General features: G+C 41.5%; 1 protein-coding gene across 4 annotated transcripts; it reads right to left on the bottom strand.

Moving 5' to 3' along the window:
- Positions 1 to 296: 296 nt before the first annotated feature.
- LOC141923362 (serine/arginine-rich splicing factor 5-like) lies at positions 297 to 16,825 on the bottom strand. 4 transcript variants are annotated; one of them, XM_074824392.1, is made up of 8 exons: positions 16,668 to 16,825; positions 14,199 to 14,337; positions 10,603 to 10,673; positions 10,159 to 10,245; positions 7,783 to 7,855; positions 3,882 to 3,955; positions 2,774 to 2,884; positions 297 to 1,826 (listed from the first exon to the last, which is right to left on the bottom strand). In XM_074824392.1, exons 2-8 carry the CDS (start codon positions 14,322 to 14,324, stop codon positions 1,535 to 1,537), a joined length of 834 nt encoding a protein of 277 aa, XP_074680493.1. In that variant the 5' UTR covers positions 14,325 to 14,337; positions 16,668 to 16,825; the 3' UTR covers positions 297 to 1,534. The 4 variants fall into 4 exon arrangements, with proteins under 4 accessions (XP_074680493.1, XP_074680490.1, XP_074680491.1 ...); XM_074824389.1 differs by lacking the exon at positions 16,668 to 16,825 and adding an exon at positions 15,521 to 15,621; XM_074824390.1 differs by lacking the exons at positions 297 to 1,826; positions 2,774 to 2,884; positions 3,882 to 3,955; positions 16,668 to 16,825 and adding exons at positions 4,199 to 6,715; positions 15,521 to 15,653.
- Positions 16,826 to 18,088: the final 1,263 nt, after the last annotated feature.

The following is an 18,088-nucleotide window of genomic DNA, read 5'->3' as shown; positions in this document are numbered from 1 at the left end:
ACCACCTATGGCCATTGGGTTGTTGGCTCTTCTGTTGAACTGGTGGATAAGAAAGTACCACAGCAATGTCTCTGCAAGGACTGCAGAAAGACTATTTGCCACCCATTCAAACAGCCTCTGGTGGCCATGACAGTAATATCCTATCCTTGTCCTCCTCTAAGTCAGCATCTGGTTACTTACATGTCATAACTGGTTTCTATGGGTACACCTTCAAATAAATTTCCTTGTGATCATGTTTGCAAGACTCTATGAAGTGAACAACAGCAACAGTAACATTACTAAACAAAACCACAAAGTAAGCCAGAAAAAGGTTTTATTTTATTAGGAACAGTACATTTAAACACATGTAAGACTTTGGGATTAATTTACATGTTTTCCCAAAAATGTTTCCCTTCTTTAATGATACAGAAGTTAAAAAAAAATCTAATTCCAAATTGTAAGAACAAACAGTATTTGCAGTGGAAATTTCTATTAATTAAAACAACTGTGCATTCAGAAGATTTAAAGAAATTATCCTCTTTATGCTTTAGTGTGATTAACTTTTCCTGTCACAACTGACTACACTTTTCCTGGGATATTTTTGCTGCTGTCATTACTAAAATAACCTTCCTTTCCATCAAGACTATTGCTAGTCATACACATATTATTCAGTATCATACTTTTGGGTATGAAAGCTATGTCACTTTTATAAACATCAAAAACATGGACATGCATATTGACATTTCTGTGCAGTTTTATGGAGTCACCTGTCAAATAAGGCCTCTACATACAATACCACATACTAGTGAATTACTGGAAAATTATTATAGTGGATTCCCAATAATCCTGACATCTGGATGGTACGTCTAATTTTAACAGGAAATTCCAGCTTTCGTTACTGCTTAACACGATATTGATTCACTATCCAAATGAGCAATATTCAACTAACCAATGTGTATTCCTGAAAGTCTGTTGCAAATTAAGCATTTTATCCAGGTCATTTAAAGCTGGAACTTGAACAGCCTGTTAAGCCAAGCAACGGGGGAAAAAAAAAAGTGAACTCTAAACTAAATTCAGCTGGTCCATTCATTCTCACACAGAAAAGTAGCCACAGAACCTTAAAGGAATAAAATCTATACTTCCTGTTCTCGGACTTAATACCAAGGACAAAAGCTAATGTAGTATTTTGGAAGTCAAAGGCCTTGGAAGTGGAGGGGAAAGTGGGGGGGCAAGAGAGGGAGAAAGCAGCGTATTGTCTCATCCCATTACCTCAGCATTATGTGTACATAACATATCTATCATAGAAATGTTTACTAATAGCAGGGAAAAAAAAATTAAAAAAAGACTTCCCACTCCAGACTTCACTGAAAGGAGAAAGCTGACAGCCCCTCCTCACAGCGATGGCCTATTTGATGACAGGCACTTTGGCAATGTAAGAGGAGGTTACCCTTTCATCATGTTAACTCTTCCCCTCCCAGTTCTCATGTATAATTTGTCTCAAGTCTTCAAGAAACTTGAATCAAATTAAATGCATTAATACGTCTCTAAGAGCAGGTTAACTACGGCTATGAGCAGAGCTCGATCTAGAACGAGATTTTCTTTTAGAAGAAGAGGGAGATGGGGAAGAAGCTAGCAAGCTGGAGCGGTGGCTTTTCTGGGAGTAACTCTTTTTAGGAGTACGACTGCGAGAACGAGACCGGGATCGGGATCGGGACCGGGATCGAGAGCGAGACCTGGACCTGGACCTTGATCTTGACCTGGACCTGGACCGGCTGTCCGATCTGGAAGATCCTGTAGACCTGGACCTGCTGCGAGATCTTGAGTAACTCCTTGATCGAGATCTGCTTCTAGAGAAACACAATTAAAAGCTGTAGTCTCACCTCCTTCTAAATTTAAAATACTCAATTTAAATTCTCAGCTACTTTGTATGCACAGCACATCCATCTGAACATCTGAATGCGCTATGCACAGCATTCAGCTATTTCAGTGCTGCTAGATTTCTGTTACGCTCCACAACAATATTTTCTTAGGCCAAGGCTTGAAGTTCTAGCCTTGACATTCTCTGATAGCTTGGCAAAACATGAACTGCTTAATAAAAGATGCCTTCCTGCCACCCCCACCAGCCACTTACTGAGAAAAGCACAGAAATTAAGTTCATACCTGTGGTATTTATTCCTCTAGAAATGCCCATGTAAATTAGTTAGTTTCTTTCAAGGTGTTAAAAAAGTTTCTAAAGGCATGGAATACCAGCACACTTTAAGGCCTGAGAGTTTACCACCTTCTCTGGTTATGAATCCCTTTTTTCACAAAAAGAAATGGATTTATTTTTAAGAGAGACAATGAAAGAGCTGATGCTAACATGTTTTTTTAATGACTAAATGGCAGAACTACTTTGGGAATAATGCAAGCAAGCTAACTGCTTCTCTTTTATTCTCATAAAAAAGTTGGCTTTCACAGCTATTTGAGAGATTTCACAGGACTGTGAAGCAGCTTTCCATTAATTTAAAAGGCTTTTAATACCAAAATTCATTGGGTTTTTTTTTAAAAAGGCCTTTCATTTAAATATCAAGCTTTATCTTTAAAAAAAAAAAAATCTCCTTACCCTCATCCAAAAGGGTTCTATTTACCCTGTTTTCAGCAAGCTAGTTCTTATCTAAATCTGTTTACACTGCTAGAAAGTGGTTCTGTGCGGTGATATTTAGCTTGGGGCCAAAGAATTAGGTAATAAAACTTTGGCATTGATACTACCCAAATCCATGCCCTCAGCAAAATTTTATCAGGTCAGGTGACATACCTATGCCTTCTGTGATCTTCAGTCAGTTTAATTCTGCGTCCATTCAGCTCAGTGCCATCCAATTTTTCCAGTGCACTCTTCATATCACTATAAGATGCAAATTCCACAACCCTGTATACCATCAGGAAAAAAAGAGAAAGTTTCAGAGAAACTCAAAAAGCAAGAACAAGTTTGGGCCTTTTTCAGTCTGTTGATTCACAGCTTGATGCTTTATCTTCTGAAAGCTAATTTTTAACTTGGTTAAAAGGAAAATATGTCACTAACAGTCCAGTCACCCGTACCTTTCACATCATCTTAAATATTACCAGAACTCTCATCTGCAATGAGATGAAGAACATCCAGGAAGCTACACAAACCTGCACCAGCTGAGGAAGTATCTTTCAGTCCTCCACTAAATTGCATTCTAAAGCTGTCCAAGAAACAAAATAAACTTGCAGACTCTCCTGCCTATTTAGATTTTTAACAGTGAATAGGAAAACCCTGTTTTGTTTTTTTTTTTTAAATTTGTTTTCCCCTCAGAAAAAGTCCAAGTCGCAGTTGCTTGCAGTGGCCCTAGAGCACTGTTCTGCCAGCACAGACACTCTATTCATACTTCTGTCTCTCCCGCTTTGTCATACAGGACCTTTGTAGTCTGCAGAATTAAGACTGGAGAGCAGACAGCTAGGTATTCCCTATGGAGACTAGTTATGGTCATTTCCCATGACTCTGACTGTTGAACCAGTGCAAAGCAGCCACAGACAGGAGGTATTTTAGTCTCAGGAGTTAGATCATAAATGATTATACATAAATAAATCTTAAGTTAAGACAGCAGAACTCAACTGCTGAAAGGTATTCTCCCTTCCCTTTCTGCTTTGACACACTGTTTCCGTGGTAGAGAGCAGAGGCTGAGTTCAGTACCACTTCTGAACTCCTACTCATTGGCAGTTTGTGGGTTGGGTGTTTCTTTCGTGGGTTTTTTGTTGTTGGTTTGTTGTTTTTTTTTTAAATTGGAGAAATTTCAGCATCTAAGCCACACCATAGATTTATGTTTCATTTCTTTCATACCAGAAGGATAATCTTGCCTTTAACAGTTTCAGATATCAGAGATTTAGGCACAAAATGAACTTACCCTTCATTCCTGTTGTTTCTGTGTGCATCCACATAGGTGACCTCCCCTGCCTTTCTCATGACATCTTTCAAGTCCTGCAGTAAAAGTTAACATCTCAGCCTTAAACAGGACACAAATGAGTCAGCTAGAAGTAATACCCCCCCTTAAAACTTTCTCTGCTAAAACTGCTTAATGCTTTTAATATATATATATAAATACATATAATTTAGAAAAGTTTCTGAAACAGCCTATGTAATAGCAGCTGCATATAGAAAAGATCCCTCATTTTTACAACTAGAGTGAATAAAATATTGCTTTAAAAATAATCCTATATCCCCAAACCAGCTGTTAAGAAAACACAACACAATACTTAAAATACCAACATATACACTGAAATCAGAACTACAACAGATAAAAAGCAATGTAGTATTAAATGCAGATTTTCATGACACCCCAGCTAAATGACAATATATGTAGACAAATTCATCTATATGCTCACCTCCCCCAACTTCACAGCAAATTTAAAAGCAAAAAGGTGTAATTACTATGTAATTAAGAATTTTACAAAGGGAAAAACTTTCTTATAATTCACTTGAGTATCCATCACACTACAGTGCCACATCAATAGACACCCTTTTATTTAACTTAATAGAGGTTAAACACGCAGACACCGTAAAATTACTTGCTCAGCAATAGGATAAAGTACAAACAAATAATGTAAAAGGTCACTAAAAAGCTAAACATTTGTATAAGTTAAAGCAGTACTTTTACCAAACAGTATCTGGTATTTTATAGTCCCAGACTACTTACCGCAACATGCCACAAGTGGCAGATGATCTAAGAAGGTACCTTAAGCAAAGAGCTGCTTGTCCAATACCTAGCTGGCCAAGAGGAACTCTCTTACATGAGAAAGGCAGAGTGATGGCTCATAGCAATATGCTTCACGGAGGTACCAGAGGCCCTGAAAGCACTGGACATAGTCTCCAGTCTCCAGAAGTGGCTAAAGAACCCGAGGATGATCTGTGCTAGCCAATCGAGATCAAACCCAGGCAAACCAAGATCTAGATCGCCAAAAAACAGGAGTGTCATAGGAACCAAAAGGAAAATTCAAAACAGGCCAAACCCTAGAATTTCAGCCACTAGAAAACCCCCAAATCTTTGGTTCTTTTTCCTCCACACAAGAAAAATGAGGGTTAACCAAATCAAGGTTGTTAGAAGAGGTTCAAAATGCACTTGGTTAGAAATATGCTTAAGGACGAAAAGACTACAAAAGAAAAAGCCAAGAAAAAAAACTTTAGAACATTTGCCACAGAATATAAGAAGGCTTAGTTTTATCTTATCTTTTAATTCAAATTCAAGTTTTATTTTAAAAACTGGCATACACAAACTAGTAGATATTTTCCTTGTTTCACTTGTGCTTAACACAAAGAAACCTTAATAGCATATGAGAAATGGGCCCTGAAGCACCACTAAAAGTAATACTTCAACCTCAGTATGTTTATCCCAATTTAGAGATGAAGAACAAAATTTTGGCTCTGCTCAAGTCAATGAGAGCTTAACCAGACCAGGACTGGTAAGTCAAAAGGAAGTTAGAAAATGTTAATCTACGTAATTATTTTCTAATTCAGAAACTTCAGACTTTAAAATCGAGGCCTCCCCCAGGCCTGCCACACTATACACTGAATCCTAAGGATCATCATAATGAAATATCCTTTGTAATAGTAATGTCAACATGATTAAGATGCCAACATTATCGCTCAAAAGAGAGTAAGCATGCATGTGTTATAAAAGCTCAACTGAGTATTTGCTATTAGGGGAATGTTTTAAAATTATCTGGTTTTACTCAACCAGTGGGACAGTCAAATTTTAGCCTAAGTTTACTGTTCTCATTCACCTTAAACAGCACAAGAATACCCTCTTGTCCTCAGCAGCAAAGGAAAATAAAGTATAGGACAATCATAAATAGGAAAAACACATATTAAAAATTGTATCTTGATGTAACACAGATCTACATTTCCCAACTGCTTGAAAATTCACAGATACTGAAGAACTAATGAGGGTGGTTGGAACATGCATAAATATGTTTGCTAAAATAAGGAGAATTCTGACAGTTTGTCTGCTACTTAGATATGAGATTACCTATTAACAATATAGTCAACAATTTGAGGAAACTGATCTGAATACAAATTTTATTTGTGTTTTTTTTTTTTTTTTAAATATCCCAACACAGTAACTTTTAAAGGCGTTCTCAAAGCATGAGGATCTGCCCACACTAAAGATGAAATTAAGTGTGTAAATTTTAAAAGAAGGTTCTATATCCATTGTTCTTGCTAGAAGATCAGGGATTAGAAAGGAAGAATAATGCCGCTACTGTTAATGTATTAGCTATTTTAATCTGTTGTGTGAGTAGCACAGTTAAAGAAATTAAAACACTATAGTTAGTATCAAAGCAGTACAGCTTCAGAATTAAATGAGTCTGGATGTTAGCTTCAAACGATGTCTATTTAGGCAGGTATCAAAAAGCAAATTCTCTTATGCTAACTTACCATATATTTAAGAGAGTCATTAAAACATTTTAATCAGAATCCTAAAGATTCATCAGTATAAAATCTGAACTGGGTGGGCCTCATTCTAAAATGGTAAGTACACATAAAGCCATTATAAATATTCCTAAGAAAAGGAAGTTACAGAAATTTTTTTTTTTTTTTCCCCAAGTCAAGAATTTAACACTAAACAGCATTATAGGATTTATTCTCCTTAACACTCCATTCTAGCTTACTTCTCTGGTCCATACTGCTGTTTCCAAGCACTGTGTTTTATAACAATCTCTTCATACACATAACTGCAAAGCATACCTAGAAGATATTTAGATGAAATCCACTTGCTCATCACATCAACTCAGAAGTTGGTTTTTTTTTTTTTTTAGTTATTCAATAATTAACACAACTGTACAACTATGAACCTTTTGAACCTGTCATGCAGAAGATAAACAAACCTAGTTCAACCGTTTATCTGCATGGACTGTACCCAAGCGCTTATGAAACACATCAGTAGAGCTCCAGGCAAGCCAAACAGCCTCCTCCTGCGGATTTAGCTGCAAAACCAAGGCTTTGAACATTCAACATGTTCTACTGCATCTTTCAGTACACTAATTAAAGTCTCTTTATTCAAAGAATATAAAGGTTAATGAACAAGACTAAACTCCACTATTCACTCACCTTCTGTAAATAGTATCTGTTGCTACGCCCTTAAAAAGTAAGCTTTCTCTAGACTGTATACTACACAGAACACAAGTAAAGGAATTGATTATATGGTTATTCTGTTAAAAGCCAGCTAGAAATTAGCAAAACATTAGCAAGGGGTGAAAAAAAGATAAGAAAGGTGGTAAGAAAGCTTCAAAAGACAATTACTGAGTTTGGGGTTTTTAAAAAATATCTGCAGAAGCATACTTTACACAGTAGCTTTCTAAAGATTCCCTTTATTAATGACCAGACCTCTCAATCATGCATCATGTCACAAAAATATTTTGCAAAACATAAGAATATAGATTTCACTCAGAAGCATGCACTTCCAGTTGTAACAATACAAAAGAACGATGTAGTTTGAATGGATGCTATGCTTGAATAATTTAGAAACAATCTAGAGTCTTCAAAAGTTTTATCACACAAGTTTTAAACACAAGTAGGCAAAAATCAGCTCCCAACTGCAAAATCTAGTTACAGAACTATTTGCACAGCTGTGAAACAAAAAAGACTTCTTTAAGTGTTTGAATGCTAATTTTTAGCAATCACTGAAGCTTTTTTGCTTACTTTTTATTCAGGTTAAATATTTATGATGGCTTTATCAAGAAACTAGGCTGAGAGCAGTCTACTTACAGGGTAGGGAAATAGGTGTAAAAAAAGAAGATAAGATGTTAACTCACCTGCCAGCTGATACGGGATGAAAGGTTTTCAACTATGATCCTGTGTTCAGTACGAACAGGAGGTCCATACCGGCTAGAAGAGTTCAGAGGGGAAAAAAAAAAAAAAGGAAAAAGTCTCCAGTGTAAGGAATTTAGAACTTAAGAAATCTGATGTTTTCTATAGCTTGCTGAGAGATTTAAGTATTTTCCTTGTTGCTGGACAGCAGATTTGATTCTCCCTAGTCAAGAAAATATTTAAGAGTCCACTACAAGAAGAGAGCTGCTACAAGGGGATTAAAAAGGATTTTGATGAAGAACTTTATACCAAGGCAGTCAATATAGCTGTAATTTTTCCTAGATACACTGAAATAAGTGCCTAGTAGAATGAAAATAACATAAAGAGATTTAGTTTAATTTTGGTATTTGATGGGCTTGGCTCACACATACGGTTTTACAGGACATTCAGGTAAAGGGCAATTTTAAAAATGTTTTTTAGTTGGTAGGATAAATTCTACTTCATGTCATGGAGACAGAAGGCACAACTAAAAGGCATCTTAGTTCATGCTTCTAAATTCCAAATCACTTGTTAATATTTATAAATGCCACTGTGACCTGTATTAGATATTCTTCTGGGTAGAAATATTCTTATTTCAGTAACATCAGAGTTAGGTAACTGGTTGTCCTGAAATAACTGTGGCAATTTACAGTTCCTGAATGAAAGACGATGTTTTTCACTTAACCAAAAATTAAAGACCCTCTCAAAAATATGTGGCTTGAAAATGTTCATACAGAAGAGTAAGACATCTGGAAAGAATACTGCCCTTGGAGGTCATTTCTGTTCCCAATCCTAGCCATTCTGAATCCAAAGGTATCTGAGAACTATGGAAAAAGGTATGCCAGCCTTTTGGTAAGTAATGCAGAATTCTAACAATGGCACCACTTCATATTACTACAAGATTCAAGAATCAAGAACACTGACCTTAGAGAAAATTATTCTCATCTTCTCCTCCCACAAAAACATAATCCTAAATTGTGCGTATTGATTTGTACACTGAAGCATAGGCAATTTCATTTCAGTGCATACCTCAAAGTGTCCCAATTTTTTTCAGAACATCCAGATCTTCCGGGCATTTAAACAGAGGTCCCAGAGTCCCAAAACTGGCAGGCTGAGTCTCATTTTTCCATTATTGCAAACCGCAGTCTCCTCCTGTCTGGCATCGGCAGTCTGACGTCATGAACATGACTACAACGTCAGATGCCCACGACCTTCAATCACACTTCCTACTTTAAAAGTCCACTTTTAGCCTGGACCTCGGACCAATTATACCGCATCAAGGTTACTGCCACTAAAGAAAAAATAATCTAATTAGCATACTTGCATATGCAAATTAGATGTTCCAGACACTGGTTTGTAACTGGCAGCAATTTTGATTTCGAAACAAATGCAGAGGTTTATGTCAGTTAAGTCTTCGTCTTTCTTCCAAACTCTACTCTGCACAGGCCACAGCTATAAATGTTTCTACAGAGTAAATTACTCCATACATATTTACTTCGCACAGGTAGAGATATAAAGTACAAAGATGTAATGTGTAGTTGTTTGGTGGAATATATGCAAATCTGCAGAACTTTCACAAACTCCACTGCAAGTTGGCACAAGGTTTGCCACTGGCTCAAACCACTGAAAGCGAACAACTCCATAAATACTGTACGTCCACTACAGGTATTCTAGGTATGAGCTACATCCTGTTTTTCAGATTCCGTTGTTGGACAGAAACTCTCCTTCAGCAAGACACCTGCTTGGTCAGCAAATTTAGTCAACTGGTATTTAAAACTTCCACACATGCTTGTATCTTGTGCCCTAGCCCTGTTTCTCAAATACAGTTCCTTTTGTATGCTGTGCTGAAGTAAGCATTTTGATAACCATACAACTGGAAATGTGAAAGCTTGGTTAGACAGTAAATACCTTGAACTATTGCTCTACAATAATTCTACTTAGCCTGCAAGCTCAGTTTAATGACAAAAGCCTCAATAGAGAAGCTCTGGCATTTTTCTTGATTTAGTGTTAAAAACGGCCAATCCAACTGCAGCATTACTCCTTCACATCATGCACACAAAAGTAGGAAGCAAGACCAATGTAGTGCCTACAACATGGAGAGGAAGCATTTCGTAACAGGTTTGTGAACCTCTGCAAGCCAGTTAAATTGCTTTAAAATCCACAGCCAGAGGAGGTGAATAATAGCAACGGACCTCCAATGTTTGAGAACATAAAACTTCTTTCAAGAAGCTATACAAGGAAACAAGGGCTGGATCCCTAACTCCAACCACAAGAAGAAAACAGTATTTCAGTACAGTTCTTCAGTTACTGTGTTTGTAGAAAACAGAGTCCAGACCACCTACCTAGATCCACTCTGTGACTGGTAATAACTGAACCGTTGTGGGAATCTGCCCCTTCCTCTTCGGGCTCGAGCATGCTCAATTGTGACCCTTATGAAAGGAACAAAACAAAACAAGCAAACAAAAAATAAAACACAAACTTTAAGTGTTTGACACTGACCTAAGTCTTTTGCAACTGAAAGCACATGTGCAGGAACAAGAATGATCTTGCCCTTGCAAGCAATGATTTATAACACAGTCACTGGCATTTCTTAAAGAGCCAGAACAGGGGTATTCTCATCTCATTCATCTGCCTCAGACTTTCATGAAAATTGGCATGGGTTTGTAATTCACATTGTTGCAAACTGAAGGGCAACACTCCAACTGATGTGAGGCTCTCATCAACTTATTTTTTGAAGTCAGATGCACTTTTGCTGTTCTTAAGGGAAATTATGGCATCATGCTTACCTTTCATCACACAGCTCTTTACCATTTAACTCATAAATGGCATCATCAGCATCCCTGTGGTCTTCAAATTCCTAGAAAGAAAATAGGAATAAAAAAGTATTTTCCCTCATAGTACATTCAAATGCTAGAAAACATGCTTTCTTCATAAATTTTACATTTCTGCAGCAAGTGCCAGCCAGAACTCTGACCAAGGAAGCGGATTCCTAGTACATTTATGACTAAAGCCAAGATATTCCCATTCATGACCATTTCTTCTCCCTCCACGCCACAGATTCCTCATGCCTCCCTCAGTTGTTTCAGTGTAACTATTTGCAGGACCTATATAAAATAATTAAATTACCTGGTTTATTACAGAAATTTCTAAAATAATTTTTGGGAGAGAGGTGGGGGGATTACTTTAAGGCATACAGTTTAAAACACATACAGGGAAATCCTATATAACAGCACGAGCTGACCAACTGCAAACAAAAGCAGGAGAGCTGTGCACTCCCAAAAGTCTCTTAAGGAGTTCTGGGGCTGATTCAATTCTTACTGAATCGTCAAAGAAGCAGTAAACTAGAAAAAAAAGCCCTTCTGATTTTTTTTTTCCTGAGCAAATTCAGCTCACCAGTCTGGCAAAAAGGTGTCTGTGTAAGAAGAGTAAGAAACGTAAGCCCCTCTTCAGCACTGGCCACCTGTGGGGTTGGATCAGCTATAACACGCGTTTCCATACACTCGCAACAGAATCTGTCGCTTCGCTTTTGGCAGCAGTGCTGCTTCAGTCAGCCTGAGTAGCCTCTGCCCACTATCCAGCCCACTGGTTCTTGGCAAAGCTGTCTGTACAGCTCTGCAGGAAACTAGGTCAAGGAACCTATCCAGATGAAAAACAGCACACTTTGTGCAGGAGGTGGGGTGAAAAAGACAGTGTTATTTTTCAACTAGATGAGCTTCCCAGGTAGGTTCATTATGTGGCTGAACAACTGCGGTAACACCATATGAGGCAAGGGGAGAAAGGAAAGCAAGCAAGCAGTCAGAACAAGCAGCTGGGTAGGGACTGCTTGAACCAACAGCGTGGATGGAGAAAAAAAAATTGTGGAACTGCAGCTTGAGAGCAATGAACAACAAAGAAGAAGCTTCTCAAGCTGAAGAAAGCGTTTGCATAACTATGAACAGCTTTTCAGAAGCAACACTGGCTTAAGCAATCTTCCTCCTTCTGCACTGAAATCTGTTTCACTACCAACTGAAACATCACACATCCTTGCATGATGATGCAAAGATCATCTTCAGAAAATTCATTTAGGCTCAGCATTTAAGAGTATCAACAGTCAGCACCTACAATTCCCATGATTTCAGATAGTTTCTAACAAACAGAATGTCTGCAAGTCTATCTAGCTTTACATTCTAGCTTTATGGTCTGAAGTTTGAAAACATTCTGCAGTGAAATCTACAAAATTTAAGTAAATATTATTAGTTTCAAAGATCAAGCAATGATTTCAATCAAGCATAACAAAACATGCTTTTGACACTACAACAATGTTCAATCAAAATCACTTGGTTTTGTAAGAGGTTTTATAAATATGGATTTTAAATAACCGAAAATGAAGATGAACTGACAGCCCATGACAAGTGAGGATAATGCCATTCAATGTGTTTATAAATCTGGATCTGGGTGACAGGACCGAGCGCACCCTCACCAATTTTGTGGCTGACACCAAAGTGGGAGAAGAAATAGCTATAACAGAAGGAAAAAACACCACACAGAGAGACCTTGATAGGCTGAAAAATTAGGCCAACAAGAATTGCAAGTTTTAACAAAAGATAAATGTGAAGTCCTGCTCCTGGGATCGAATAATCCTAAGCAGGAGATCAGGCTAAGGTCTGAGTGGCTGGAGCATAGCTCTGCCAAAAAGGACACGGAAATCCTTGTGGAGAGTCAGCTAAGCGTGAGTCAGCAGTGTGGCCTTGCTGCAATGAAAGCAAACCGCGTCCTGGGCTGCATCAGTGAGGGTACAGCCAGCAGACCAAGGGATGTGATTATTCCACTCTACTTGGCACTTGTTAGGCCACACCTGGAACACTGTGTCCAGTTTTGGTCCCTCCAGCTGAAGAAAGACACTGAAAAACTGGAGCGGGACCAGCAGAGGCCCACCAAAACTGATCAGAAGGTTGGAGAACAGGGAAAGGTTGAGAGCGCTGCATTTGTTCAGCCTGAAGAAAAGGCAGCTCAAAGGGGATCCAGTCAGAGTCTTCCAAAACCTAAAACACAGTTACAGAGGTGATGGAAGTGCTTTCCTCATGTGGGTGCACAGTGGTGGGATGACAGGTAAAAGAGGGGAAAGTTTTGTTCAGATGTAAGGAAAAAATTCTTCAACATGAGAACAATTTGATTTTTTTAGACAGAGTTATGAGACAATTATTCAAGCTTATTACTGAGCTTTGAAAAGAAAATGCTTCTGCCTAGGAACTGGAGAAGAGAGGAAGGAGGGCTGGCTGACTCACGTACAGGAGTTGAACAGAAGTTGTTCCTGAATGAGTCAACAGCCCTGCCCACGAAGAGAAGAGGAACGCTCAGGGAAAGGCGATTGAGAAATAGCAGAAATTGGAAAGGACGCACTAAATAAACTCAGGTTCACATCTAGATTGGCCATTTACCTCCGGACTTGAAGAGGCAGGTATTTACCTACCAGCAGTCAACAAGCAGCAGCTCATACTGCAGGGCAATCAGGAACCAGCACATGTAGAAGTCAAGTAATACTCGTATGAAACTTAAGTAGGCAAAGCCTGGGTTTTTGTTCGTTTCCCATAGCTTCACCCAAGAGACTGACCTCAGCAGAACGACAGGCATGTAAGCCTGCCGTAGTGCAACGGCAGTATCAGCCTTTCCAGTTTTAACTCAGTGCTGCAGAACAGCTAATTCTCAGTTCTCAGGAGATAATAATTAAGAAACAGGCTGATCCTGAGTCAGCTTGGGCACCTGTAAAGCTGTAAAAATTTCGACGACAGTTTAGGAGCATAGAGTTCTAGAAAGCAGTGTTAGGAAACTAAGATCCAAGGAACTGTGTATTTCATTCACTAGCCTGACAGACACATGTGAACACTGATGGTGAATATGGCTAACTTTAGCTGCACAAGAGTTCAAAGCTGTGCTGCTTAAATCCAGCAGCAAGTACCTATTACACCTGTTGTCTTAGCCAACTACTTTGCTTTTATGTCAGGACATTATTTAGAGACATGACCGAGCAGACTAAGAGTGAAAGAGAAACATAAGTGGTTCTATGTAAACTTTTCTCCAGGTCAAGACTTTGTCGAGTTTTGTAATACTATAACAGGATATTTATACCGTCTCCAGAAATAAGGAATAAAATTTCAATCCATGGCAGACTATGATCAGACAATGTATTTAATGTAGCTAGAATATTACCAAGATTTTGAGCAAAACCTGATCAAAATCAGGTAAAACTGTAATCCCAACATCTGAAAAGCAGTCTGAAACGTGTATTAATATTTTCCATTTCCCAGTGGAACTATTACTCTCTTAAGCATCTTCCCTTCCTTGATATCAGCCTAGCAAGTCTAGTACCTGCAAGCAAGAGAAAGGAAAACAAGGTATTACTTACCACAAATCCAAATCCATTTTTTAGATGGATTTCTCGTATGCGTCCATATCCTTTGAAGAATTTCTCCACATCCCGTTCCCGAGCACGTGAGCTTAAGTGACCAACAAAGACACGGCAGCCACTCATCTTAAGGTTGATGCTAATAAAGAAAACAGCATTTACCAGATTAACAAATAGGGTGATTAAGATCACTTTTACATCTCAGAAATCTTGGTTAAATAGGATTTGATTTTATTGTCCTCCAGGTATAGACGTCAAAAACTCAATCCTCTATAGCCTGAGAAGTGAGGAAATCCTGTCTTACTGACTTCTAGTAGAACCTACACAGAACTCCCAGTTCTGCCCTTCTTAGTCATGTAATTTAAAGACTTCTGGTATCTGAAACAATGTTTTTGTTTGCTGTTACATTATTAAAGCTTTGTATCACAGAGCACAAAAAAACCCCCACTCTATAAGCTCCAAGATGAATTTACTAGGCTAACAGCAGTTAAAAAAAAGAACAAAACTGTTATGCTAATCACTAGAATAACAACGTAAAACACTCTCAAACTTTTGCTTTCACCTGAAAGAATTGCTGCAATAAGTTATATTAGCATCCAAAAGATAAAGAGTAGTTATTAAATTATTTAAATTTGCACTAACGGTAAAGTACCTTATTTTTAAGAGTCTATCAAGTTATGAAGAAGAAACATTTTGTTATTGTGAGTTTCAACAAGGGCAAAAACAAAGGCTATTTCAGATATTCAGATTCTCAAAACTATCTACTGATCCAGGAAGTTCCATTGTCTACCTTGAGTACGTCACTTGATGCGATTTAGAAATTTTTAAGTTCTTGTAACTGGAAAATATTAATTATTTGGCTCACTCGGCAAGCTTGCTGTCATACAAAAAACAAGGAATCCAAGCCCTAAGGAGTGGAAATACAATGTGATCTTATATTACAATACTGGGCTGTAAAGCAGAGTAAACAGGCAACATATCACATTGGCTGTGAAAGGAGTTCAAGACAATTTGGATGCAGTATTTTGAATTAGCGTGATTTACCTTCTGTATGTTAACACCCACTAGATTTCTATCGATTAGCTTCTTTACTCGCGCTCACCGTGCAATCAGAGAAGTGCCAGAACTTTGGAAGACAGGGTATAGAGCTTCCTATGGGGCGAGGGGTCGAAGGGGGACAGCACTTACTTCGATGAGCCTAAACTGTCCCCGAAGCACGACCTGAGGCGATAGCTATTTAATCGCTTTCACGTGAAATGTTTTGTGCTTCCCCTACAAGAGCCTATGCTGCCCTTTGCAACCATTCCCTCCTTTGTGCTCACATTTGCATTTTTATGCCCACATGGAAATCCAGCTCACAGGACTGATTCAGCTCCCTCGCAGAGCGGTTTAGCCTTCCGAGAGACTGTTTCCCTGACGCACCTTCACCACACAAACACTGGCAAGGCCAGCAGTGGGTATTAAGGGAAAGACAGGCCTCTGCAGGGGAAGGACAGACTTACATAACTGTGTACTTTAAAACACGGCAAGAACAGTCACTTTGGCAACAGCACTCATTTTGGGAACAACATAGATTTGACAGATTAAAACCACTGCATAACTGCTGCTCAATGCTTTCAGTTCTTAGTTCTAGAAAAACAAGGTGGGGAGAAGAATCACTGGGGGAAACAAGCGTGGGGTGGATGGAGTTGACTGCCTGAGAAACTGTCACAGATACAGTGTAAGACGTGCAAACTGTCTGCGTCTGCATTATTTATGCAAACATCAGGGAGCACAATGGATGCGAAATCTGTATCGACACCTGCAAGCCGCAGAGCTTCACACGTTGTTCCGAGCACAATGCAATCGCGTTTGCTCGTTGGTGGCTCCCAAGATACCACACACCGGCGGAAAAGCGCTCGGGAAGCATGGGCCCGCACCCAAATACCATCTGCTCGTCCGTCTTTTTGAGAAGTCGAGACGGGACGGGGCTGCGCCGGGCTCGCCGCCTCTCCGGGGCAGGAGGACCCTCCCCTCGGGTTCACCGTCCCCGAGGTAGCAGCTCGCCCCGCGGCGATCGCCCCTCCGGCTCCTCGCGGCCGACACGAAAGCTTTACGCTCACCTCCAAGCCCGGACGGCTCCCGGCCACCCCTCCGAGCCAATCGGCCGGCATCAGCCCTCCCCTCGCAGAGCCGCGGGGCAGCGATGAAGCGCGGCGCCCTCCGCGGCCTGCTGCCGCCGCGCCTCCATTACCCCACGGGGCCTGCGGCCCCCGCCGCCGAGCGCCCGGGCCAGCGGCGCTGCGCGGCGCCAGCGAGGCCTCCGGGAGCCGCTGCCTTCCCCTCGGCCCGGCGCCGCCACAAGAAAGGGCCGGGCCCGTCCCCGCCCCGCGGCAGGGCCCGGCTCCAAGAACCCCCCTCGCCACTCCACGCCCGACCCTCCCCGGGCCCTCCCGCCGCCGAGCGAGCCGCCGAGGGGCAGGCGCTCACCGTCACCGAGCGCTTGAGTCCTGCGGGCCGTGAGGAAACGGCTCTTCCCGGCCGCGGCGGCAATGGCTGCCTCGGTCCTGCCTCACACCAGCACCGCCGCGCGCCCCCAACCGATGCTGCGCAACCGCCAACGCCCGACTCCAACTCCCAGCGCGCCCCGCGGCGCCACGGCCCCGCGACGGCCCCGCCCCGCGACGGCCCCGCCCCGCGCCCGGCCCGTGCCCGCCCCGCGGCGGCCCTGAGGTGGCGCTGGGGGCGGTGCCTGGTCCCCGGGGCCCCTCGGCGAGGGCGGCTCGTTTGAAGCGGCGTCGCGGGGGAGCTTTGCGGGGGGGTTGCGGGCTCCCGAGGCGGGCGGGCGCTGGCCGGGAGGAGCGGCGGGCTGGAGGGGCGCCGCGGGCAGGCTGCGGCCCCGTCAGGGCGAGCTGCGGGGCGGGGCCGTGGGGTCGGGGGAGGACCGAGGGGGCTCCTGCCTCAGGCCGCGGGGTGGGATCACGCTGAGAGCCAGCGCTCGCCGTGGAGCGCCCTGAAACAAGTCACAGCCCTCTCCCGATGTGGCGATGCTGTGCCTGTGCACCCCTGCCGAGCTGCTGCCGGCCCCGGCCGTTCCGTGTGCTGAGCTGCCTGGGAGCTTCTACCAGGACGCGGCAAAAAAGGCGGGTCCCTTGCTCCGGTTAACGGGCGGAGGAGCAAAGGCCCACACGGTCGGAGCGCTCGCTCGTCGGCCTGTTACACCTTAGCTCAGCAACTGCAGTTCTGCTAACAAAAGTTCGCCGCGGCCACCCCCCACTGCACCTTCTCCTCTCCAGCGCACAGAATTACGCCGCTTTGGATAAAACCGCAGCACTATTACTGTCGCTGACACCAGGGGGAAACCTTGGGTGGGGAAAAGCGGCTAGTGAGGCTAACCGGCGCGGGTGGAGGTGCTAGGCCGAAGCGGTTCTTCCGTGCGTATACATGCAGCACGCTACTTTCTGGTTTATCAGTGCCTGAGATGTACTCATTTTATGGAATTCTTACAGCGTAATTCATGACAGTTCACAGCATGATGACCAAGATGAAAAAATGTTACCCATTTTTCAGCACAGCACAGCTTGTTAAAGCTTCACCATCCAGACACTTAAAATATAGCTACAGTTTCTTTTGCCCATTTTTTTCCTCTTGTCTGATAACATCATGTCTGGATTTTCTGATTTAACTTGGAGTAAATATCTTAGTTACATTTATGATGTCGTATGTTAGATTCAGGCATCAATTCAAATTTCTTGCCCTCTAATTATTCTTTAGGATGGAGATAAGCTATACATTCAACATCCATAAAAACCAGAATCATTTAGGTTGGAAGGGACCCCTTGAGATCATCTGGTCCAACCCCCCAGGGTTGCCCAGGACCATGTCCAGTCAGCTTTTTAATATGTCCACAG

This window comes from Strix aluco, chromosome 4, assembly GCF_031877795.1.
Source record: "Strix aluco isolate bStrAlu1 chromosome 4, bStrAlu1.hap1, whole genome shotgun sequence".
In the NCBI taxonomy this organism is placed as follows: Eukaryota; Metazoa; Chordata; class Aves; order Strigiformes; family Strigidae; genus Strix; species Strix aluco.
Note: the sequence above shows the minus strand (reverse complement) of the source record. Positions and strands in the feature narration are given on the sequence as shown.

Excerpts from the sequence above, each read along its gene's own strand:
- LOC141923362 (XM_074824389.1), bottom strand. Across the intron at positions 3,956-7,782 it reads CATCCCGTATCAGCTGGCAG|GACTTGAAAGATGTCATGAG; the intron begins GTGAGTTAACAT and ends CTTTTACTGCAG. Across the intron at positions 1,827-2,773 it reads GAAGATCACAGAAGGCATAG|AAGCAGATCTCGATCAAGGA; the intron begins GTATGTCACCTG and ends GTGTTTCTCTAG.